Below are 26555 nucleotides of genomic sequence, written 5' to 3' on the forward strand. Positions count from 1 at the left end.
CTAAACAGGTCTGCAACCTGCCCGAGGACCAGCTCATTAAACTGTTTCAGCATTCATTGTCTCGTTACTTTGATGCAGAGGAGAAGTACTTTCAAGCTCACACTAACTAATATGTCATCAGACAAGCAATGCGTATACAAACATGGCTCTGCAACAGAGAATTGCTGATGGTATCTGCTAATGATGTGCGTGTGTGCATTTTTAAATATGTGAGCACGATTTAATTTAGACAGTTTAGACAGTCAGCTGCATAAACAAAGTCAGTGAGAGATTGGATTCTGAAGCTAATCTTTCTTGGATGAAGTAGTCGAGTATATGTGCAAATAAATTTTCACACTGAAGCTAGTCGAGAAAGTTGATCTGTGATCTTTCTGTAATATTTCTAGTCATTTTTTTAGCTTTCAGGTTCAGGTTTCAGATTCAGTTTTACATTCTCTGTCATGCTTTGGTGCTGAGATATTTCTCAAATACAGTCTGATTATGCATTATCATTATGCATGATATTTATTTTTCAAGCATGCAGTCACTGTGCATGCGTTCGAAAACTTGCATATAAAAATAGATGTTATTCGTCTTTATTTCTGTTTGGAAACCACTCCATCAGTTATTATAATCAAAAGCAGAGAAAAGCAACAGCAACACACAACACAATAACTCAGCCTTACAGCAAAACTTTTTTATAGTTTGTCTGGAAATGGAGAGTTGCCGAAGGGATTTGTAGCCATGCTAACTCTGTTCATGTCTGTGCTGTGGTTCAGTCTGCTACTTTGACCTGAAATATGAATTCAATAATGAATGGATCAGCATAAAATGTATTGCAGATATCTATCTGTTCTCCCCGAGGATGAATCATTTACTATAGCGTCACCAGGATAGATTTCAGTTACAGGATTTAGGTTTACTAGTTTTGTTACTCATTCAGAACCATTTGCAAACTAATGCCATTTTCATAATCCTTAGCTCTTAAACTAAAACAAACTGCATCTTTGCATCTGCTACGTGGCATTGATATTTGTAAAGAAATATACAGTCTGTAGGCAAGACGCAAGATTTTGCACCAGAAATTTTCAGATTTCTGTTTGTTGTCTGCTTGTAGTCTGAGCAGTATCGACCAATCAGTTCAATAACAAGTCTAACAACATCATTTGAGCATGTTTTTTCCCCTTTAAATCTATCTGTAGTCAAACTGTAATCATTGACAAGAGTATAGAAAAGAGCCTTGATAGGACACAATGGAAGCCAAGAGGCAGTGGCCATTGCACCCAGAGGGTAAGTCATCTGGTGTCCCAAACTGTGCTTTTATAAGCTCCACATAGTCACAGCTCTAGGAAAATGCAGTATAATGCCATATAAGTGGAGACAGTCACCCACATAAACAGTGCTGATAATTGTAGAGGCATGCACTCACCTCTGCAGGCAGTCAGCCAACCAGCGGCTAAATGAAAGTGGCAATTCATTCTGCCTGTCTAGTCAAGTACCCGTGCAAATCCTGAATGCGAGATGATGAAACTAAAATACACTGTCATTGTTAATAACACACGGGTGACTTGCCCGAATATTTCACTTAATGTACAGTAAAGGAAGGTTAAAAAAAAAGAAGAAGAAAGGAGGCATGACGTGAGGAATGTCATGCTACCAAAATGTAGGTTTTGATGACTACAGCCGAATAAAACATCTTGAATCATCACATCTGAAGGTGGTTTTAAAAAGTGAGGTCTAGTGGGTAGGAGCAGTTTCTGGGCTCTCCTCTCTGTCAGCATATCATGTTATAAAGCTAACATCCCTCGAGATTCTTAGTTGCTCCAACAAAGGTTTCGTCTACATTAGTTTATATGTAAGCTTAAGCAGAAATTTATTCTCCGTGTCCGTGTGTGTGGCCACTTGGCCTTAATGAGAAATCCTCCGTCCACCTGTTATGTTTTCTCTTCGTATCTGAAATTAGCAGATATTTTTCTGCTCCATGCAAACCAATCTTTTCCTCCATCTTTAACCAAATCCTGCCCACCAGACTGATTCAACTAAAACAGTCTGGCCTTTTCTTGTCTGAATACCTTTGAAATTATATTTACCTCAAGTGCCCAGAAATAATAACCTTTAAAAGAAAGTGCAGTTTCATTTGAAAATATTTATTTTAGAAAACACCCACTGTGGCCTCATTATTTGTGAAAGAAGTTGTTCAGGGCCCCATGCAGCGCTGTTTGTACCATTATTGCTTTGGGCCATAAACTATACTTGTACTCCCCCATTTAACAGCATAAAACATGAAACTTTGTTTTTTTCTCATTTCTATAGCTGTTTACTGTGTTCGGCACTGTGCAGGACGGCAGGTTGTCCTAACATGCACTAAGAGAAAATGCCAGAGTCTTGTCACAGTATGCTAAGACCGTATTGATATTTTAATTAGACCTGTGACTTTTCTTGGAAGCATTGCAGTGCTCTTCGAGGTTGAAGCCATTCTTTGAATTCACTGGTGTATTGTTATTTTTAAGGCCTCTGTAAAAATTAGATTTCATTAGATGGCGTCTAACAGCTCCAAATTAAAGCAGCTTTTTTCTGTAACTGCCAGATGTGTAATAAGAAGCCACTTGATACAATATTGACTTAAAAGAAAATATTATTTCATTATTGTTTTTAAAGCTGGTTGTCGCTGCTAAAAAACACAAGTCATTGCATGTTTTTTGTTAGAAAGCTCCATTCTGTGTAACAGGAACACATACTGGCTTCTTCCCCTTGTCCAGTTCAGGGTCACTGTTGGGCCCAGCTGTCACATGGCGACAGGCAGCGTACATCCTGGACGGATCACCAGTGTGGCAGCTGGAATAACATACAGAGACATCCAACCATTCACACCTACATCCAGTTTAGGATCACCTGTTAAGCAGACCTGCATGTCTTTGAACTGTGCACGTGAAGAGAACCCAGTCAGCATGTAAACGCCCCACAGAAAGGCTAAAGCGAGAGAACAGGCTCTGTCTTTATAAGTTCTCACGATCGAGAATGTTTGTGAAGGTTGATAAAAGTTGTGTGACGCGCGACTCTTTCTACAGCTGTGTTTGTCACTCACCGTGTGCCTTTAATGAACAGCTCATTAGACGGAAACCTCATTAGCGGTCTGACGACAGGGAGCAAATGATCCGGGGAAAAGAAGAGGAATTTGATGCGTCTCATTTATTGGAGGTAGAAAGGCAGGGAGCATTCAAGGATGCGCTTTTGGGTTTGGAGTAAACATCATCATGTTCATAACAGCAGCCCTATAAACATAATCCCCCATGGCAATACGCTCCATAATAATACTAATAATAATAAAAAAACCCAAAAAAGATGTGTAATTGCTTCAGTAATGTATTTTTAAAGCTGCCCCTTTTTCATTTCTGTTTTAATCGGGCCTGTTGTCGTGTTTCAGTGCGTACTAAGAGGACATATAATTTACTGGCAGCATAGTGATATGACAGTTTTTCTCTGTGCTTTACAGATCTGTGACAAGGAATGGCACTATTATGTAATCAACGTGGAATTTCCTGCAGTGACTCTTTTTGTGGATGGCGTGACTTACGAACCCTACCTAGTGACAGATGACTGGCCGATCCACGCCTCGAAGATCGATACACAGCTGACCGTGGGCGCCTGCTGGCAAGGTCAGTGTGTGTGTGTTTACCATACATAAGCATAGAAAAACAGCCATTTTTAATGCTTTATTTAAAAGCACCAGGGTTAATTAATTGTTTCAAGGCTGCATACATCCCTTTAATGAGATAAATAAAAAAAGGAAATGATATGTTGTCCTGATTTTGTAAAGCAGGAAATTGAAAGCAGGTCTTGCGTATTCTGATACAATGTAATACTCAACATGTGACATAATTGCACTGTGCAGGAACACTATTGAAAGCAATACATTTGCATTGCAGGCCACTGAAATGCATAATGAAATGCATTATGCTCCAAGAAACCGAATAGTCTGTGCGAAAACTGCAGGTGCAGCAGTCAAAAACATGTTTTCTTTTAATGCGCGGTTGTTACCAGCCTGAAAAATGCTGACAACATATCATAAGCATAAAGAAACCGCATCAATAAAAAGGCAGAGCAGCCCAGAGATGTTTAAAATTACATTTGAATCACAAAGGGAGATAGTGAGAAAGAAGGCGAAAATAAATAAAGAGACTAACATTTACATCCCCAGCCTGCGAGCTGTTTCCTGTGGCACAAGCCAAGCGGGTATCAAACAGGAAATTCTGCGCCGTCGTTTCCAGCGACAGGGAACGGGAGCGTGCAGAGATCGCGTTGGACTGAATAAAAGCTACCCTGCTGTCATGTTTATTACTTGAATAATTACAAAAATAAAGTGCTTCATATGAGAAAGAGACAGTAGTGATCCTTTTCTTGCTGCCTGCCTAAATCACATTCACAACCCTTGCCAGCATCATCCAACGCTTCAATCCTGATGGCATTTTGGTTGCTGCTTAAATTTCGTTTCATCCTGTGCCTGATTGCAATTTTCTTTCTGTCGTCATCATTTTCTTCCTTGCTTCATACAGCCCTCTCTTGCCGCCTCTTTCCATGAATCTCTGATTGTGAGAGAAAGCCCTGAAGGAAGGATTAGCTAGAGTGAATGGAGGACAACTTTGCCAGCTATTACATCCCAATGAAGCCGCTTTAAGCTTCACTAAGCCGCAACTGATAACTTTGCAGGCCATTAGCGAGCAAGATTGCCTTTCAGAGTCTCTCATTTCTCCATCCTCCCTTTCACCACAATCAACAACATAATGATGAGACATGTGGAATAAAAAGGCATTTAGACTGTACTTTTCACTGCCCCGAGAGCAAAAAGAAGATGCGTGTTGTTTTCTTTACAAGGTTAACCCCAGAGAACGGTTTGGCTGTTGTTGGGTCTAAACAGTTTTCTGTGGCATTAATTTGTCGTTGAGCTTGAACGGCAAATGTGAGTTCGCCGTCCCATTTCATTTAATCTGCGACACGGCCGTGGGTGTGGACTTTTTTAAGCAGCCCTCACAGTATTCAGAAATTTTAGCAAATAAGAAGCTTTAAAAAGAGCGTGGGGTGATTTTATGTGGGAAATGAAAGGCATCAATCAAAAGAATGCAGCATAATGTACTCCTTTTGAAATCCTTTGAGAAGGCAGCAAAGAAACATGTATTCTTGGACTGGAGGTAATCCACCAGACCTTTCTCGTTTTGACTCGTCATAATAGGAAACGCGCAGTTGTAACTAATAACATTAATTATGGCTCTGCTCTTTCAAGGTGTCGCAGTAATGGCAGCGAAGCAGCGGGAGCAAAACAAGAGTGAATGAAACGCGTGCGGCTACTGGTGTGATTAGTGTGTGTGCCTTTCAAGAGAAAGTTGAGTAGGACAACAGAGTCAAACAAGATCCAGTTTTTTGAAATATTCAAACATTTTCTAATGTTGATACGCATGCATTGACCTAGAGCGCGCTAATGAGTCAGTTTGCCCAAATAAAATGCAAGAGAATCACAAAGAAAACAAGAATGGGACATGAGACAGGAATGAAACATATTTGCTTAAAAGCATCAGTCCAAGGGCAAATGTGTAATTTAATGCAGAGTATGTCTTTGAAATCTGGAGATCTCTCCTGAGGATTTTTAAGCAAATGTTTTCTGAATGATCTTCCAAAATGTCACAACTCATGTATCCAAGGTCTGCTAGCTATAGTATCTGGCATTGTACTCTTCAGTGTCTACTCTTCTCTGTTTTATTTCGTTTTGATTGATTGTGCAAATCTATGTAAAATAGATGCACGTTTGGATGTCATTTTGCAGGAAAACATGTCTTGGCGATGAAAAACCTTTACACAGGTAGAAAGAAAGGGAGATGATAGACAGGCAAATTAGGCCTTCTCTGCTCCCACTTACACCTACCTGTGTTCCAAAATGCACAATCCTCACCATCTCTGCTCTGAGTGTATGGGTTTAAGAAATGTACTATAAGAACAACAAGAGTCCACCTATGTATGGAAAATAAACTTAGATTGCTTTTTGTATGTGAAGGAACACTGTGTCACTGTAGACACAGATTGTGATATATCTACTAAGTGTCACAAAACTATAAAAACATAGCAAAAGAAGAAGTGGCAGGCCTAAAAAACTGTCTAAAAGAGATGACCAGTATCTGGAAGTCATATCCCTGAGAAATAGGGGGACGGGCAATCCAATAAAAGACCTGACACAGTACCTGTGAGATATATCTGGCCCTTCAGCTCATCTGTCTGCTGCTCACTGAAGCCTCATCAGAAATGGTCTCAGTGGAAGAGTGGCTGTCAAGAAGCTGTACTTAAGGAAAGGAAATGGTGAAAAGGCTGAAGTATGCCGGATTACACAAGAACTGGACAGAAAATCAGTGGAAACAGGTCTTATGGAGTGAATGAATCCAAATTTGTCCATTTTTGGCTCAAAAATGTGAGTCTGAGTGCCTACAGCTATCTGTAAAACATGGTGGAAGCTCTGTTGTGGTTTGTGGCCAATTCAGCCAATGGTGCTGAGAAAAGTATCATCAAATTTTGATCCATCTTGAAGCTGTCTGATTATTAACAACTTCTTTCACACCGTCAATGCGGTAAAAGTATACCTTAACAGACATAGCAACAGGTCTTACAGAGCGATTAAGCCAAAGCGAAATTTTTCCAATAAATTGTCAGAAGAGAGCTACAACAATAAGTCTGTGAAGCACGATGGAGGCTCTGTCATGGTTTGGGGCTTCATTTCAGCCAGCAGTGTTGGAGATCTTATCAAAATTGATAAAAACACAGCAAATTACAGCCAGATTTTGATCCACCGTTTGGAAAGCATCTGATTGGCAAAAGTTGAATTTTTCACTATGACGATGCCCAATGATCCCATACTCTGCCAGTACAGTAAAAGCATAGTTGGATAGAAAAACATACAATGGATTATTATCAGTCATACATTGGCCTCCCTAGAGCTCAAATCTAGAGATGGCACGATACCACTTTTTTATGTCCGATACCGATACCGATATCATAAATTTGGATATCTGCCGATACCGATATGAATCCGATATAGTGTGTTTTAATCAACAAAACTGTTTTTTTAAATATCTTGCTGCATTTTGTATAAGTTCATACTCAAGTTTAAAACAACAACTACACTAAAGCTATTCTGTTATACCTGTATGCAAAAAAAAATATTTCATAGTTCAGCAATACTGATCAATCTAATAAACTTAAACCTACATCATCCTCCCTATTCTGGTATTTTAAAGAGTACTTAGCATAAATATTAAGCAACCTAACTAATAGGGTTCCAACTCCCAGCAACAACAAAAATAAATAAATAAAAAATAGGGAACCACCCCTCACGCTCCACCTCATGATGCTTAATCGACGTAATCAACCTTAATTTGATGCAGTGTGGAAAAAAAATGCACAGAAATCAATTCTTTTTCAAGAAATATTAAATAGATTCAACATCTTTCTTCAACAAAATTGCAGACTGCACAGATGGTACCTTCCCAAAGGAAAAAGTACTATAGCTTACTAGGGTATATTAGACTTAACAGTTACTATATGCAGTAATGGACTTCTATATATTTTACATCAGATTAAAACTTTGGGTGTAAGATTCAGATAAATATTAAATAATTAAAAGCGAGACATTTTAAATGAGAATAAGAAAGAAAAGTATGTCTTTGTGCCCCCTTTTCCCTGTTAATGCCCTATCGGCCCCCCTGGCTAAACTTTGCTAGATCCGCCCCTGCACAGTTACCAGCGTCAGCTACGTAGAAAAAGATCCTCGAGTAGAAAGTAATATTAAATACATTCTAACAACAGCTGATCAAGCTTAAACGTGCTGCTGTTGTTCAGCCGCTGGTTTCCTCTTTCTGGTGCAAACTGGGCCAAAAGCAAACAAGAGACACGGACTCGCGACAGAAAAGCCGATCAGCTGATCATTAAGCAGTTTCATGATTGAAGTAGCAGCCGGAGAGCGAGAGGCAGTCGCTCCTTAAGCTTAATGCAGGAATGCTTTACAAACATTCAGAGATGGACTTACACACGTGCTTTACTTCTCTCGGGGATAACTTTGTCGGAGATGAAATGCCGGGTTGCTAGCGAAGCTCCAAATGCTATCCAGACCACCGACAGGTCCGCATGCCACAGCCGCTCTATCACGTGATGCATACTGCTCCACGTGCTAACGTTCTGAGGTGAGTTACGGCGTGTTGCAAGTTTTGTGAGCTGCTTTCGTGATATTTAATGGATCGGATTACATTTTTTATTTTTCTCCGATATCCGATCCAGTAATTTAGGTCAGTATCAGACCGATACCGATACGTAATATCGGATCGGTCCATCTCTACTCAAATCTCAACATTATTGAAGCAGAGTGCAATCAGCCAACATCCAAAGCTCTGTTTTTTCTCTGATATACTGTATCCACATGTTTGTTTGCAAATCGCTCCACATGTTGTCCATTTTCCATTTGCAGAATGTAAAGAAATGAGAGGTGGATCAAGATTTTTGCATGTAGTTTTTGTATTTTTTCATGTGAAACATTAGTGTAGAATTGTGATAACTGGGGAATAATTTTAAGTGTTTTTTCATCTATGTCATCTATAAAAAATTGAACACTAATGATTCAGCCTGTTTGTTTTTGGACTAAAGTCTGAGGTAGCACAGCACACAGACATATAAGACATCCAGATCAATCAAAGGTTTATTGATTTGGTTGTCGTTAGGTTAATTGAAACAAAATCTATAAGTTTAAGCATGTCTGCTTTCATTTAACTTATTCAACTAACCTTCTACCTTCAAAGATAAAGTCAGAACATCGTGTCATACAGACCTCCTCTTACACATACCAACAATACATTTTCTGTTACAATATGTGATGCAGGAACTGCTGCTGAGCATTCTCTCTCAGCTCCACATGTATACACCCTTGTATGATTCACACTGACTGAGCTGAGGGAGTAGATGCCTGCAGCCCTGTGCAGGCCATCTAGTTCTGAATATCATCTGCAGTGTCTGTCTACAATTCCCCCGAGCGCCTCTGTACAGAATAGCTCTGTCCCAGGAGAACCTCCTAGCTCTGCTAAATGAGTGAGCAACTTTAAATAACAAAACTGCTGAGTCAGTATTCTGCAATGCTAAAAAGTTATATTCAGTTGGAAACGAAAAGGGGGGGAAGCACTGAATAAGAAGCACCAGTAGAGGACCACTTCATACATACACTGTTTTTGTCTGGGTTAATAAACAAGTTAAGTCATTTTCCCAGATAAAATAAAATCAATATGTTTCAGTAAAAATAATAATGATCAAATTCTAGAAATGGAAATTCAATTATTCAATTCAATTAAAGACTGTGTAAATATTTCATTGCTACTGTGACATACTTGTTTGTGACACTCGGTTTATTATGAACTACAAATAGAGCGACATCCACCATTTTTGCATTACTCTAAGAGGAGCTGTCACCTTTTACGAGAATTTTCAAACACGTAAGCCATAACTGGCCTGAAAGACTCAGGCAGGAAGTAATTTACCTTAAGGGGGGGGTTAGACCTGCATGGAAATTACACCTGTCATAAGAAGTGGTAAAATTGTACCACGGGGCAGAGCTGACAGGAAAATCTGCTACGCTCTCCATATGAAAAAAGTGCACTCTTAAGAAGATGTCAGGGCTTGACAGACCTCCACAGCCTGTACTGCTGTGATACCTTTTACACAGAGGACTGTGCCAAGGTGTTGGCTTCCACTTACTGGTTTTATTTAGCTTATATGAATGGTTAGTTTGTATTTCCCACCGGCTGTGGCAGTTGCAGAACATTTTAGGTCAAACTCACACTACCATCTGTCAAAGTCATAAATCCAATGTGACAAGCTGTCAAAATCAGCTGTTCTGTTGCGTCCTGCGATGTTTCCTTGAATACTGCAGACTATATTCTGTAGGTCATGATGTCTGCTTTTCTTGCTTATCTAGAGTGTACAGCACTTAATGTATGTGTACATTTCACATCCCTAACCTAAAAATTTGTACCTAAACCTATTTAAACACCTATTTAAAGAGCAATGTTACTTTCAAAGTAATCAAAGTACTTTTTTTCATGCTGGCGCTGATGTAATTTTTTTTCATGTTTTTCTTTTAATCTAAAAGTTTGAGAGAAATAGCTCTCCATGGTTTCTGTATATTTCCTTAGAAAAGCACACACATTTTCAGTATTTTAGCCCCTTTTTCACTTAGCTTTCTTCTCCATATTGTTACGTCTGTACTTTCCTCTTCTTTTCTCTTCTTTCTCCTCTCATACATCATATATCTTCTCTCTTCCCCACTAGGTGGTGAGGTAGCAACCCCAAGGTTCACTCAGTATTTCCGTGGTAGCCTGTCGGGTCTGACGATCCGACCGGGTCGCATCGAAACCCAGAAGGTTATCTCCTGTTTGCAGGCTTGCAAAGAAGGTCTTGATATTAACTCCCTTGAAAGCCTCGCTAAGGACATAAAGGTGCGTGGAAAAAATGGATTCATTCAACTTATTTCTCCGCAGTAACAGCCAACTGCATTTGCATTGGTCTAAAAGGAAGAAGGAAAGCACCATAACTTATTTATGTGCCGCTTTTAAGTTAAAGCGCTTTCATTTCCATCTCTGGAATATAATGGAGTTGAATTTAAGACGTCCACATCTACATGCTTTTTCATAAAACCTCCACTCATCATCTTATTGATTTACTTTTGAATCTGAATGAGAACAAGTCGTTTGTTGGTTTTTCCCAGTTTCATTTTAACCCGGCCCAGTCTGTGCTGGTGGTGGAAGGAGAAGATGTGGACAGCATCAACACGGCCATGACCAAGGTCTCCTACATCAATTCTCGCCAGTTCCCCACACCAGGCCTCCGACGGCTGCATATCACCACTACAGTACAGTGAGTGCACATTTACTCTGACAGTGCGTTTTTATCTCAGCTATTTAAGAGACGAAACACACGCCATGGCTTTTAAACATCCAGCTTTCGTGCACCTGTTCATAACTGAGGAGCTCAGCTTTGGAGCAGCTCTGCTGGAAGTACTGTGAGTTAACATCTTGCTCAGGGGTGCATTGACTTTGAGAGACTGGTACTCGCTGTGCAAGCACGCACACATCTTGTGGAAATCTCGTGGGACCAGATTTATTCATGGAGGAGGAATACTCAGGATGTTTTGTGCACAAACATTTACTGGAGACATAAAACAGCCTGTCATAACATAAAGCATTAAATCTTGTCCTGAGATGTCTTCATGTATAGTGATTTGGTCATTAGCTTAGCTTCCTGCAGTGGAAATCACACCTCTGTAGTTTTCAGTACACAGGCTATATAATTATTAGCTAGATAACATACTGGAGTATGTCACCCCACATTAGCCTAATGAGCTTATCCCAGCTGCAATGGGGAAAAGGAAAATATTCATGCAAGCACTGAAGGAACAAGCAAACTCATCACTAAAAGGCATGAGCTGACCAGCATGTTCGAACCTAAAACCTTTCTACCCAAAAGCAAACCACAGCATCAACACGCCGCCCGCCCCCCTGCAACTGTTAAAATTAGATAGCCGTCCTTACATTCAGTGTGTAATGGAGCGATTTAGGGACCTGTTTGATGTGCAGAACAGCTGCACATTTAATGCTTCTGCGTTTTGTTTTCTTTTTTAATTTCTGCCTGTTTCTTTAGACATTAAGATTTAAACTCTTTCTGACATTTTAATGTTTGTGAAAATCCCCAGAAATCTAACGTAAAATGTTTAAAGAAGGTGGTCAGCATAAGATGGGTAGTGGTCACAGGCAATGCAAACAGCTACAAACAGAAACAGTGGTGAGCAAAGCAGCTGCCAGAGCCGAGCTCTCAGTGAGATGGCGTAGGGTGGATCATTAGTGTAAAAACTATTAAACCAATAAGCAGGCCAGCTGTCCCTGGTGATTGCAAAGACCATATTGCTAGAGTCTATTTTGTTATGTTTTCCCTCTTCTCTCTCCCTCTCTCTTCTTGTGCTTCTATCTCTGCCTTTGATTTGATTTGACTTGATTAAATTGACTTTGTTCACTAGTAGCAGCAGCACTTCAGGATGATGATGTCATGGTCCCTGTGCCTCCCCGGCCAGCCCAGTGTGGCCACAAGTGTTTGTTGTTTTTCTCTCACTCTGTCTCTCCTACCTGTCTGCCTGGGCGGAGCTCTGATTGGGCTCCTGCCCTTGGCCCACACACCTGCAGCTGATCTCGAGCGGATTGCAGTTCTCTGGCTCTTAAAGCTGGGGCTCTGAGCTGTTTGTCGCTGGAATATTGAGTAACTCTCGTTAGTATTGCCTGGCTTCCTTGCGATTCTACTGTTCCCGTGTTTGCCTTCGACTTACCCTCGTCTGTGTAAACAGGTTTACCTGGATCAGCCCTTTTGTGACCCCTGGACCCCGTGAGTAGGAGAGTGAGCTGAGCTGCTTGTGTGGAGACTGTTTGGACGAGGAGCAGAGCGAGTGCGAAGAAGTGTGTCTCCCCAGCCAAGTGATCCCCGGGACCCTGGTGTTTCCCCCCCCTTCACGTGTATATAGTGCACCAGTGTGATTAATAAAGTGTCGTTGAACTGTGCTACCTCAGTCTGCGCCTGAGTCCGTTCCACTCCCGTGACAGAATATTCCAGCCACCATGGACTCAGCAGATTCAGCTTCCTCCCCGTCTCCCTCCGCCCCGGTCACACTGGAAGCGATCTTACAACGCCACGAGCGAATGCTTGTTCACCTCAGCGAGAATGTCGCTGCCTTAACACTAGCAGCTGCTCAGCGCACTCCATTGCCGGAACCCTCGCCTACCAGCGAACCCGCCCAGGCGTCATCAAGCTCCGCAGTAAGTGCTGCCTCACCGGTTCCGGTCCCGGCTGTGTGTGAGTTTCATCTCCCCACACCTGAGCTGTTTTCAGGGGATGTAGGGAAGTGTGCGGGTTTCCTTATGCAGTGCGCTCTCCAGTTTCGCCAGCGGCCTCATGCCTTCTCTAATGACGGGAGTAAGATCTCATATTTTGTTCAGTTGCTACGAGATCGTGCGCTGACCTGGGCACAAGCCGTGCTGAGCGCTAGTCCCGAAATTACTTATGATGATTTTTTTGTCTCTGTTCCGGAGTGTTTTTGATAAAGGCTCCACTGCTGCGGCGGCTGGGCTCCGCCTCATGAACCTGAAGCAAGGTAAGCGGAGCATGGCAGATTTTTCAGTTGACTTTTGGACACTAGCGACGCAAGCGGGGTGGGGGCAGGAAGCATTAAAGACGGCACTGCTAAACAATGTGAGTGAGGAGATTAAAGATGAACTAATGGTGCGTGAGTTACCCTCCTCTTTAGGTGCGATCATGTCCCTATGCATCCGAATAGACGATCGCCTGCGTGCACGGCGAAGCACGCAACGTCGCTTCGCTCAGCCTCGGCCACCGCGGGACGCCTCACCGGGGCCTGGAGCGGCACTCGAGCACGGCGAGGTTGAGGAGGAGGAGCAGCCCATGCAACTTGGACGTTCGCAGCTCTCACCCGCAGAACGTCAACGGCGTATGGCTGCCGGTGAGTGTCTATATTGCGGCCGTCAGGGCCATTTTGCCTCTTCATGCCGCGCACGGGCAAAAGGGCGCGCTCGCCAGTAGTTGAGAGAATACTGGTGGGCGATATAACTACTAAAAGTTCTCTCCCCCGGCTTATGTTGCCTGCAAAACTCACCATTAAGAATGTTACCCACTCTCTTCAAGCTCTAGTGGATTCAGGTGCTGAGCAGAGTTTCATTGACGCAGCTCTGGCAAAAAAGCTAAACATCACACTACACGCCCTACCCGATCCGCTTGCTGTCACAGCCCTGTCTGGGCAACGCTTGTCGGACATAACCCAAATCACGGAACCCCTGTCTCTTACTCTCTCGGGTAACCACTCAGAGCGCATCGAGCTTTTCGTGTTTCAAGCACCGCGCACCCCCCTTGTATTGGGTTATCCATGGCTGCTCCAACACAATCCGCACATCGATTGGAAGAAAGAGAGAGTAACCGGGTGGAGCATCGAATGCTACATGAACTGTCTCCAAGCTGCACCCGCTCCTACCACATCTCCAGGGCCTGACCAGCCGGTCGAGCCTCCGGAATTGACCTCGGTCCCGCGTGTTTATCATGATTTGGCTGAAGTGTTTAGTAAAGATGGGGCGCGTTCACTCCCCCCTCATAGACCGTATGACTGTGCGATTGATCTCCTGCCTGGGGCTCCGCTTCCCTCTGGTCGTTTGTACAGCATTTCTCAGCCAGAGAGGGAGTCTATGGAGAATTACATTGCTGACTCTCTCGCTGCGGGCATCATTCGGCCGTCGTCCTCCCCGGTGGGAGCGGGGTTTTTCTTTGTTGCTAAGAAAGACAAGACCCTTCGCCCCTGTATCGACTATCGCGGGCTTAACAAAATCACTGTTCGTAACAAGTATCCTCTGCCCCTTCTTTCTTCTGCTTTTGAGTTACTTCAGGGTGCCACGATCTTCAGTAAGTTGGACCTGCGCAACGCCTACCATCTGGTGAGAATCCGTGAAGGGGATGAGTGGAAAACGGCCTTCAATACTCACCTAGGCCATTTCGAGTACCTTGTGATGCCTTTCGGCCTGACCAACGCCCCAGCCGTGTTCCAGGCTCTTGTTAACGATGTTCTCAGAGACTTTATTAACCGATGTGCTTTTGTCTACTTAGATGACATTCTCATCTTCTCCAAATCTAAAGCGGAACATGAGGTCCACGTAAGGCAGATCCTGCAGCGCCTGCTGGAGAACAGGCTCTTTGTTAAAGGAGAGAAATGTGACTTCCACATGGATTCAGTGGCGTTTCTGGGCTACATCATCACCAGAGGGGACTTGAAACCTGACCCGGCAAAAGTTCAGGCAGTGTTGGACTGGCCCAGACCACCCGATCGCCGGCAGCTTCAGCGCTTTCTGGGGTTTGCTAACTTCTACAGGCGTTTCATCAGGGATTTTAGTAAAATTGCTCTGCCTCTCTCTAGGTTAACATCACCCAAGGTGCCATTCCACTGGGACCTGCTGGCTCAGGAAGCCTTCTCTCGCCTCAAGGAACGGTTCGCCACCGCCCCGATCCTTTGCCAGCCTGACCTCACCCTGCAGTTCGTTGTGGAGGTGGATGCATCGGAGTCTGGAGTAGGGGCCGTGCTCTCCCAACGGTTCGAGGGTAAGCTCCACCCCTGTGCTTTTTTTCTCTCGTCGTCTTTCCCCAGCTGAGAGGAATTATGACATCGGAGACCGCGAACTTCTGGCCGTAAAGCTGGCTCTGGAGCAGTGGAGGCACTGGCTGGAGGGAGCTGCACAGCCGTTCATTGTCTGGACCGATCATAAAAATCTCGAATACATCCGCTCGGCGAAACGGCTCAACTCACGGCAGGCCAGGTGGGCTTTGTTTTTCACCCGGTTTCATTTCACCATCACGTACAGGCCAGGCTCCCGTAATGTTAAGCCAGACGCTCTTTCCCGGCAATACGCCGCAGTCGAGGAGGAGTCCGACCCTGGATCTGTTCTGCCCACTTCCTGCGTTATTGGAGCAGTTACGTGGGAGATCGAAGAGCTCATCCGGGAGGCACAAGAAACCGACCCTGATCCTGGCACGGGCCCCCCTGATCGACTCTTTGTTCCGGCGGCTGTCCAGTCCCGGGTGCTCCAGTGGGCTCACACGGCCCGTTTTTCCTGCCATCCAGGAGTTAACCGCACCACTGCATTCCTGCGCAGGTATTTCTGGTGGCCCGCCCTCATTAAAGACTCACGGGAGTACGTCACCGCCTGCACCACTTGTGCTCGAAATAAGCACTCCAATCAACATCCGTCTGGATGTCTGCAGCCACTCTCCACACCCAGCCGACCCTGGTCCCACATCTCTCTGGATTTCGTCACTGGTATGCCACCATCTGCAGGTAACACTACAATATTGACCGTCGTTGACCGTTTCTCCAAAGCTGCCCATTTCGTTGCGCTTCCTAAGCTCCCCACAGCCTTGGACACTGCCCGACTCCTCACCACGCACGTTTTTCGGCTCCATGGCATCCCTGAGGACGTTGTCTCGGACCGGGGCCCTCAGTTCACGTCGCGGGTGTGGAGGGAGTTCTGCTCTGCCATAGGTGCCAAGGTGAGCCTCTCCTCTGGCTTCCACCCGCAAACAAATGGCCAAACGGAGCGCATCAACCAGGAGTTGGAGGCCGCCCTCCGCTGTGTCGCCTCCCATAACCAGGCCATCTGGAGTGAACACCTGCCGTGGATAGAGTATGCTCACAACAGTCACACGTCCTCTGCTACCGGTGTGTCACCCTTTGAGGCGTCTCTGGGATACCAACCGCCTCTGTTTCCCATGGTTGAAGGTGAGCATACTGTTCCGTCTGTCCAACATCACCTCCGCAGGTGTCGCAGGGCCTGGCGGGCCACTCGGGCGGCTTTACTCCGGACGAAGGAACGGAATAAGGCACTCGCGGATCGCCACCGGACGGCCGCCCCTGAGTATGTGGTGGGGCAGAAGGTATGGCTCTCCACTCGCTTCGTGCCCTTACGTGCCGAATCCAGGAAGCTCTCCCCCAACTTCATCGGCCCGTTTGATGTCTGTGCTGTGATCAACCCTGCATCCGTCCGCTTGGCGCTGCCACGCAACATGCGTATTCATGATGTGTTCCATGTCTCTCAGGTCAAGCCGGTGGTCTCCAGCCCGTTGTGCCCTCCTTCCAGGCCCCCGCCGCCGCCCCGGCTCGTGGGTGGCCAGCTGGTTTACGCCGTCTCGCGCATCTTGGACTCCCGCCGCCGGGGTCGGGGTTTTCAGTACCTGGTTGACTGGGAGGGCTACGGGCCAGAGGAACGTTCCTGGGTGCCCCGGTCGGCTATCGTGGGTAGGGACCTGCTCCGTGACTTCCACCGCCTGCACCCGGGTAAGCCTGGTGGGTCGCCGGGGGGCTCCCGTTGAGGGGGGGTACTGTCATGGTCCCTGTGCCTCCCCGGCCAGCCCAGTGTGGCCACAAGTGTTTGTTGTTTTTCTCTCACTCTGTCTCTCCTACCTGTCTGCCTGGGCGGAGCTCTGATTGGGCTCCTGCCCTTGGCCCACGCACCTGCAGCTGATCTCGAGCGGATTGCAGTTCTCTGGCTCTTAAAGCTGGGGCTCTGAGCTGTTCGTCGCTGGAATATTGAGTAACTCTCGTTAGTATTGCCTGGCTTCCTTGCGATTCTACTGTTCCCGTGTTTGCCTTCGACTTACCCTCGTCTGTGTAAACAGGTTTACCTGGATCAGCCCTTTTGTGACCCCTGGACCCCGTGAGTAGGAGAGTGAGCTGAGCTGCTTGTGTGGAGACTGTTTGGACGAGGAGCAGAGCGAGTGCGAAGAAGTGTGTCTCCCCAGCCAAGTGATCCCCGGGACCCTGGTGTTTTCCCCCCCCTTCACGTGTATATAGTGCACCAGTGTGATTAATAAAGTGTCGTTGAACTGTGCTACCTCAGTCTGCGCCTGAGTCCGTTCCACTCCCGTGACAGATGATGCCAGTCACTCAACCTGCCGCTCTTTCAAGTACTTGTCCAGAAATCTCCTGCATGTTATTATTTCCCAGTACTGCAAACAGACAAACGTGTTCATGAATTTGGATTCATATTCGGTTGGCTTTTGGTGAGCTGATATTTTCTATATTTTCACCACTAGACCGAAACCTTACATTATATATTAAATGTAGTTGATGGAATAGACAAGTAGTAGGCTGATTATTTATTTTCCCGTGCATAGACCAAGACAGATGATGTGTACCTGTATGATATATATATATATATATGTGCATGCACTGCCAACTGTTAAACTAAAAAAGATACAACTGAGGGTTTTGTTAAACAAATTCACAGAGAATTCACTTTCTCTTTCCCTTTGAGACGAAACATTCAAATCTTTTTTTATCTTGTGCGATAATGAATAGTGAATTATGTCTTTTTTTTAAGATTTCAGTGGTAATTGTAAGTGGCACCCATGTTTGAATTACTACTTTGAGACTAACTCATTCCTGCGTTTCTTATCGGATCATTATTACATCCCAGTACTGATATGGATTTCCTCTACGGGGCTCATGTCTGACCCGATCTGCCTCAAAGCACTAAGCTGTAGCACATTGAATGCAACATGCTTGATTGCATATATAGATATTGCTTACTGTCCCAGAGAGAGAGACTTGTGTCTAGCTTGAGTGCTTGGTACATGTTCACGTGTCTTACGTCTTGTCTCCACAGCCATGCAGCACCTGTTCGTTTGTTGAGCAGCAAACGCAGGCGGGTCAAATCAGCTTCGTGCTGGTCGATAAAGTGAGGCGAGCTCCAGGAGCAACAATAGAGGCTGTCTGACTCTGACAACACTTCACTGCGCTCCTCGAGATAACGGCAGATAGATCCGCCTTTGCACTCAGCAGATATGTTGAATCCGCAGTCCGTGAATAGGGGAAAAAACAACAATATGTAGTCACATAACACATACAGTGTTCAGAAAATTCTTTAAGACGTTGTGTTGTTTTAAAGCCGCGGGTGTTTGCTCCATGTCACAAGCCCTGTCTGGCAGCATAAGTAGCTTATCAACATTTTCTTGGGCCATATCCATCTTTAAAATATTGCCTGTACAAAAACACCTGATATGTGTAGTTAAATTAAAAATGATGTTGGACAGGGGTGTAAAGTTCTGAGATTTCTGGCACCCTTTTGTTAGCATCCACGAGTTGGACTGTGTCCATCTTGGAGGCTGCTTCTTGAAGGGTGGCAACCTTGTCGCGCTGACAGTGTACACACAAACAGACTGAAATAGTACTCAGCGGTTGTACCCACTGTTGTGGGAACTACCACACTGCTGTGTAGTAGTTCCCACAGCAGTGTTGTTTCCAGGACACACACACGGACAAATTTCAAAGTGATGCACTAGAGGCCATGTGGTCAAGGCAGGTAACAAGCCAAGATTGATCTGAGACCTCAAAAGCTAACAAAACCTGGACAAAACCAGAATAGAAAAGATTTTCTCGTGATAAAGCGATGGAAATGATTTTTAACAGGAAAAACTGAAAGAAAATCTTTTGAATTAATATGCACTGTACATGTTTTCATAAAGCAGCTGGCCTGTTTGATGAGTGGGTAAAACAAACTCAATGGAGAATTTGGTATTCTTGCCAGTTTTTCTTTTTTGTTGCCAGCCTGTTCTGGCAATCCAACAAACCTCAGAAGTGGTAATCAATTATGATGCCTTAGTAGAAATTGATTGCACAAACAAACCACCTCAGCGGCCACTTAAAGCCCCTGAAAACGTATTTTCTAAACCAGTTTTTCGCTAAGAGGGATTGAATATGCATAAATTTCTAAGTTTGAACTGTTAGTTTTTTTTTTTCTTCATACTGGTGTGAAATGGGCAGGCACTATTAGCACTGCAGAAATCTTCTTACAGCCCCAAAATTATTATTATTGAAATTAAAATAATCTTAAAAAGCTCTAAATACATTAGCACTTAAAAAGAGGTTTTATTGCATGCAATCCTACGCAAGTCTAGAGCCAACCCTTTATTTCTTTATATTTCGCTAGGAAGATGGGCATGACAATGAAAAGTGCAGTGATCCAAACATACATGGGAATAAAGCATATAGTAGTTCTTAAGCTCTTCTTTGGATGTTGGTTGCATTCGGTTTAGATGATTCTTCCTGTTTCCTCCCTTATGAATGGCTTCTTCCACTGAGACCATTTCTAGCTTTTTTTGGTGTGTGTGCCACTTCTTTTGTTTCCACTTGACACACTGCACCCCACGCCAAGATATGTCAAGCACTTGGCTAACAGCTCTTTGGAAATCACTTCATTGGTACAAAAAATACGATTTTATTTCAGACTGTGTTGACATTTTTTGTAGAGTCGACTAAACAAATGGCAACAAAATATGTGTTTGTGTCAGGCTGCTAGTAACAAAGTGCCCAAAGATGCAATTTAAATTGTTTCTTTACTAAGTTGTCTATTACAACACTGGGTCATCCCTTGAGTTTGGTACCTTTGTATAAGGACTGAAAATGAGTGAAAAAGCAGCCAACGTCCAAAGAAAAACTTTGAAAGACCTTCGGAAAGCCTTAAAGTTTGAAGTAAAATATAAAGAAATGAGGGGTGCCTTGAAACTTCTTCACAGTAACATCAGAAGTGAAATGTTGTAGGGGTAAATTTGAAAGAAGAGTACATGAGTATTTTCAAGGATGATGAGATTGAAGCTGGAAATTGAAGGAGTGATATTGAACGCTATCAGTGTGTGTGTGTGCCCTCAGAAATGTATTTCAGATACATTTTTTTCTTATCTAGCCCTAAAAGTTTAGGCCTTTAAAACATATTTTCTCAACATCATGAACACAAAAACAATATTTTCAACCAAACCTAGCACTGTTTATGGTTTAAGATTTTTATTTTTGCTATTTTACTGTTAGCCTGCTGTGCTTATAGGTTTGCAGTGTGTGAGGTTCAGTTGGAATAAAGAAATGTCCCTGTCGCTCCCTGAGCCTTTAATTCAGAGCTGCGGTACTTAAATTATACAAAAGCAAATACGCCGCAGTGAAATCAAGAGACGTAAGCAGTGAGGCAGCAACACAGGTGCTGTCCTACCCTGTAACCTTTTCTTCTCCTCTTCTGTGTGTGTGTGTGTGTGTGTGTGTGTGTGTGTCAGGTGTTTCGGAGAGGACACATGTCTCTCCATCCCAGACATCAAGGCAGTAGTTATGGTGCTGCCGCCCAGTGAACCGAGAATCACCATTGCTGGATCTAATCGACTCGTCAGGCCTGCCAGCGACCTCCGGGGCCCGCTGGGTGTGGCACCTTTCAAAGAGCTTCACATCACAAGCACAGTAATGAAGGGAGATGGCTTCGGTGGACGTGAGTGGGCTGTTATAGATGCTCTCAGCTTATATGTGCATCTTAATGATGCTTTAGTTAATTTACAATCATCTTTTGCTTTTCTTTCTGTTGAGGTGTTTTATATTCGACCATATATGTGTTGGATATTTGACATCTTATCATTTCAAACACTTTCACACTTGTGCGATTTTGTGTGCGTGCATGCAGCCCGCAGGCCAGGAGTGATGGAGGTAATGCACAATCTGGACTACTGTGATGTTCTGGTAATTGGAGAAGAACTGAATCCAGACAGAGAAAGTCTAGAGATTCAACACAGTGCTCTGCTGGGAAAACACCTTGATGCCACCAACTCCACCTCTGGAATATCAATTTATGGTAGGCTGTGTGACCTTCTGCAGTCTCATCTTAGGGAAAAATCTGGAAAATGGCGTGCCCTTTAATCAGCAGTCAGACGATCATACATTAAGAAAGATGTAAAGGTCCCTGAGACATGTCCCTGTCGTTTAATTACAGGCTTATTTATGTCGCCAATATGCAGTTCTGCTTCATGACATGTGTTGGATATTAGTAAGGCATAAATCTTTTTCTGTGTTACAAGGTGTGGACTCCATGGCTCACTATGAGCAGGCACTGAGGCAAGTGCGCTACAGGAACTGGCGACCAGCCAATCTGAGTGAGAGGAGGTTCAGACTCACCTGTTCGGAGCTCAACGGTCGCTACACCAGCAACGAGTTCAATTTGGAGGTGAGTTTGATATATATATACATTCTTATCTACCAAGTGTCTCTGTCTTATTTTTATGGTTTATTTGTTTTATCTTTCAATGTTACCCTGTTTCGTCTTCTATTTGTTCTGCATAGGTCAGTGTTCTTCACCACTCGGCACCTGTGGAGCACGCCAATCACATGGCTGTCCAGCCCCAGTACATGAGACCCGTCCATCACCCACTCATGATGCACTCGCTCAACTCTCACATGTCAGGTAAGACACAAATAGAGTCCAGTTCATTTATAAAGCGCTGGTCCTTAACAACGGTCGCCTGTGGGTGACTGTTTCTCAGGAGGTAGAGCAGGTCGTGTACTAATTGAAAGGTTGGTGGTTTGATTAAAGTAGTGAACACTCATTTGCTGCTGATGTGTTCACTGGAGTGAGAATGTGTGCCGATGTGAGATAGATAGAAAGCACTTAGATATAGAAAAATACTTGTGTGAATGAGACATGCTGTCTTTTATCCTGTCCTGGAAGAAAGGATAAAAGCTGAGCAGTAGTTGGTCACTGTGGAAAGGAAGAACTCGCTTTAAACAAGAGATGTTTTCCAACCAGGGAATAAGGTTCCCCCGTGAGGTACTTCTGCGTGAGCTGGGGGGGGAGGACATGGACACAATAGCTAAACTAATCTGAAAACAACTGATTGAAAGCTTTGATCAGGAAGGTAGCTTAATGTAAAAACTAACAGTTGGAATATAGCTAAAAGTATAAAAACCAAGTGTTTGATAAATGTACGCAAGCTAGCTAACTGTGTTGTTTAACAAAGAAGATACATAAGATAGATAACATAACAGTAAATAAACAGTTGAATAGCAAAATTGTACATTCAGTCACTACTGTGGCCCCACTGCAATTTCTAATTTATGATTCTAATGAGCTTTTAGTTTAGTTGTACTCTGTTACTCCGATGTAAAGCATTTTCATTCGTTTTTTACAGGATCGTTAGAGAACTTAAGGGAAACGATGAGTATCATAGGAAACCACTGTTATTATTATTATTGTGTGTGTGTGTGTGTGTGCGTGTGTGTGTGTGTGTGTGTGTGTGTGTGTGTGTGTGTGTGTGCATAATTACTTTAATCACTGTTTTTTACAGGATCGGCACCTCCTGCAGCCACAGTTGTTATCGTGGTTTGTATCGCAGCACTGGTAGTGATCGTGGTTATTGGAGTCTACAGGATCCACGCCACACATCAGGAAGGGTCGAGAGAGGACGAAGATGAGGTCAAAGATGCTGAGGAAGAGTGGGACAACTCTGCGCTCACCATCACTGTCAACCCCATGGAGGTAACTCTGAAAGATGTGGTTTAGCATTTAATGCCATTATCAGGGTATTTTCTTTAGAAGAAGGACAGAGTGGAAGACTGAAGATAATGTCCACAGTACTTGTTAACAGTATGAACGTACCTGCAGTTGTGTCGTTTATACGCTGATTTTTGTTTGTTGTTCTCTAGAACATAGGAGGACCTCAGGCTCTGGGTGATGAGGTAAGGCAAGAAGAACATGAGGAGGAGGAAGAAGAGGAGGAGGAAGAGCTGGTGGGAGGTGTGACAAGTGTTGAGTCGGAGAACAGCGATGAAGAGGAAGATGATGATGAAGGGAGAGAAGCTGCTAAAGAGAGAAAGCAGAAGGGGAAACTCGGATGGGACAGTTCCTCCATAACATACTGATCACGAACATGTAAACATTAACACATATGTGCACAAACACACGCTCATGCACATTCTCATCGGACACACACATAAAAATACACAGCACACACGTATCAACCAGACATTCCTTCATGCTCTGTAAAGGTATACACACACACACACTCTGATGAAATAATTTACAATCTGTTGCTGGAAAATACTCTTCGAATCTTCCCATGTTGTCATTTTTAATGTAACATCTCCCCCTGCTGGACGCAGTCAAACATGGCGTATGACTGAATGGAAATCGTTGTCTGTGTGTGCATCATTATTCACGTCACAACCAGTAAAGCAGAGAAAAATATGTCAAACAAGCACAGTCGAGTCATTTATTATGTGGGCACATTATAAATTCAGTCCCAAACTCTGAGCCACGAGCCAGATCTTAAATGATGTGACACTGATACGAAACACAAGCTTAAAATTGACTTTTATCCCAGTGTTCAGTATGTGTATCGTATCCTCCGTTACTTTTAAATCTTTTATCCATCAAACTGATTGTTTTTATCAATTTAACAGCAAGGTCTATCCATCTACGCATCAGCTAGTTCATGTATCTGTAACATCTTTACGTAGAATTCCCATGGCCCTGATAGTAGGTATGACATAGCTGTGCTCTGTCTGTGTTTCCTCTCTTCTCAACCACAACACGTTTATGTCCTTAAAGTCTGTGGTTCTGTGGCCTGGACACTAAAGAGAAACATTCCACATTTGTCCTGATTTACTGCATGTACAGAACAAAGTAGAAATATCAATTTTTAAACGGAATCTTTCATCTTTGAGTTCCTTGGATTATCTTGAAGCTAAAACAGTCACTTTTCCATTAGCTTAGAAGCTGATTGTTTGCATCTGTGTGTGTGTGTGCCAGATCTATCCGTGCTGTGGCCCAAATGTTTACTGTTTAGGAGTAGCTAACTTTGGTTTTTACTCAGCACATGCAGTGATACAGAAATGTTGCAGTTTGCAACTATGACCCCATGTTTCCTTTGGTTTTATCCATAGTAAAGGGAGTCCTCTATGCAATTATGGACCTACCATAAAGGATCGGTGCACAGAAACAGGGGTACTCCAGATATAAGAGACAGATATAGAATTGATGCAGAACAGGCTATAATATCCTGACTTTAGTGCCTAGTATTGATCATTTTCCAGAAACAATATACATTGCACTTCCCATCTATCAGTCAGTAGCATCTCATCTTAGACCTGCCGGTTTCACAAACACCTAACTTGTCACGAGTTTATCTAGTTAGACTTGTCTCAGAGTCAGGCCGCTGTGATGTCTAATGTTGTGTACAGCGTCCTTGAGCAAATAAAATAGCTTTTGATGCCAACAATTTATAATGAGTTATATACTGTAGGATCTCGCCTTTAGCAAAACCAACAAAGTAGGATTTTCTTTCCTATTTTGTTCAGTTGCAACAGGCGCGTCTGTGAAACTGGCTGCAGAAGTCCACATCTGCAGCTTGTAACACAGGCTTTCATGTCAAAGCAAAGGACACCCACAGATATCAGCGTGCTGTTTTTATCCCTCATGTAAAGGAAAGTAAATTCATTGTGCAAAGTTGTCGGAGCGCCCGTTTGAAGTCGTGCGTAGATGTTGACAGAAACGGTGGTAAATTTAGGAGAAAAGAAGCAGCGCTTATACAGTATATCCACATTCCTGCACAACTTCACCACAGCTACAAGAAGAAGTGGATACTTCACTTACAGTCATTCCTCTTTGTACCGGCGTCATTACTGATTAACACTCACTCTGACAAAATTAAATTCCAGTTTGTTTAAAAGCTAAAAGAAACCGTGACATTCCCATCTCTGCTCACAGGAAAGCACCGGTCACACGTTCGTGTGTGGACAGTATCTATGACGACCTCTCTCACTGAGCTCTCTGATACTATGTGTCCTGCTCACCTGTCCCTCCTTCTGTTGGCCTGTGGTTGTGATGTCATCATTGTGAAATAACTGCCTTGTTTCCTTTTTCCCTCCCTCTTTGTCATAATATGCTTCTGAAGATTAAAGATTAAAAAAAGGTTCTTTTACATATAATAACAAACCCTGTAAAAATGTTCAAGACACTTATTTTATATATCAGTTTCTTTTTCTTTTTGTAAACTCTGTGGTTGGGATTTCTCTCTCTTTAGTGGTCATCCCACTGCTTCCTGTATATTGACCAATAAAGACTTGTTTTAGACTCTACAAAGCTCTCCTTCCTGTCTCTACGCTATACACCTGACCTGATGTGCACTGTGTGTGCATGCGTGTGCGCGTGTGTGTGTGTCGAGCAGCTTATAAATTGAATAATTAATGAGCTGTCATTGTAGGTGTTGGCCAGCTGCATGAATGCATCATGCTGGAGCTGGCTGCCTGTGTGTTTCATTTGTTTTCATTACAGGCAGGTGGGGTTCACATGGAATCACTGTGTTTATTCAAATTGCCTCTGAGCCAAAAGGAAGGAAGATGCTCTGTGTAATAGATTTTCAATCTGCAAAATGGTTCGTGCACGAGGTGAGCAGTTTGAAAACCCAGAAACAAGAGTTTTTAAAAGGTCCCAAAATAAATTAGGGGGAACTTTGAATTTTCAATCACTTACCTGCATCTTCTGTTTTTTGGAGGGGGGACAATCCTGAAATGATCCTTGTCTTCATCCCTTAAAATAATCACTGGACTGTTTTTCATATAATTGCCCAGAACATATTGTATGTGCATAGCAGGTTATTATTAGCAAGGATTATTTCTGCATATTCAGTCGTTTTAGGACCCCACGTGCCAAAACAGCTGGGTCATACTGTGCCACAAGGTGCAGCACTCAGCTGACGCTACAACAATTTGTCAGCCTCTCTCTGTTTCTGTCAGCGGGTGCAGGTGTAATTGCAAAGACTAACCTTTATTTCCTTCATCATCATGGTGTATCCTCTATCAGACTCGTATTAGTCAAACCATTTCCTGATTCCTTTCTGTTGTTTTTCATGTTTCTGCCTTAAGCACTCTAGTTTCACCAAAGCATTGAAGCTTTTTATTGTCTAACCTTTGAGCTATTTGCCCGTTTTTGTTTAAATTTGGAGTTTCAGGTTTCACAGTTTCTATTTTCATATGCGTAGTAAAGGCACAGGCACAGTTAACAGCACACTATGATGGGACCGACTGTTTCTTCTTCACTGAACTCTTCACTCTGTGTGTTTGTATTTAATCATTACATCTAACGGGGGTCATTTGTCATTTGTTAGTTGAG

General features: G+C 43.5%; 1 protein-coding gene across 1 annotated transcript in view; it reads left to right on the forward strand.

The window, feature by feature from the left end:
• The window catches only part of clstn2a (calsyntenin 2a), a 161939-nt gene extending 136430 nt beyond the window's left edge, over positions 1 to 25509 (forward strand). Inside the window, exons 10-18 of the mRNA XM_085389303.1 lie at positions 3473 to 3635; positions 10324 to 10490; positions 10760 to 10908; positions 20683 to 20888; positions 21078 to 21245; positions 21469 to 21614; positions 21731 to 21851; positions 22732 to 22922; positions 23090 to 25509. Coding sequence (XP_085245429.1) covers positions 3473 to 3635; positions 10324 to 10490; positions 10760 to 10908; positions 20683 to 20888; positions 21078 to 21245; positions 21469 to 21614; positions 21731 to 21851; positions 22732 to 22922; positions 23090 to 23305 — 1527 coding nt within the window. The 3' untranslated portion in view covers positions 23306 to 25509. The remainder of the gene's footprint in view (positions 1 to 3472; positions 3636 to 10323; positions 10491 to 10759; positions 10909 to 20682; positions 20889 to 21077; positions 21246 to 21468; positions 21615 to 21730; positions 21852 to 22731; positions 22923 to 23089) is intronic.
• The last annotated feature ends 1046 nt before the right edge of the window (positions 25510 to 26555 follow it).

This window comes from Rhamphochromis longiceps, linkage group LG18, assembly GCF_057381845.1.
Source record: "Rhamphochromis longiceps isolate RC_006_pf linkage group LG18, R_longiceps_female_GT1.1, whole genome shotgun sequence".
NCBI classification, from domain to species: domain Eukaryota; kingdom Metazoa; phylum Chordata; class Actinopteri; order Cichliformes; family Cichlidae; genus Rhamphochromis; species Rhamphochromis longiceps.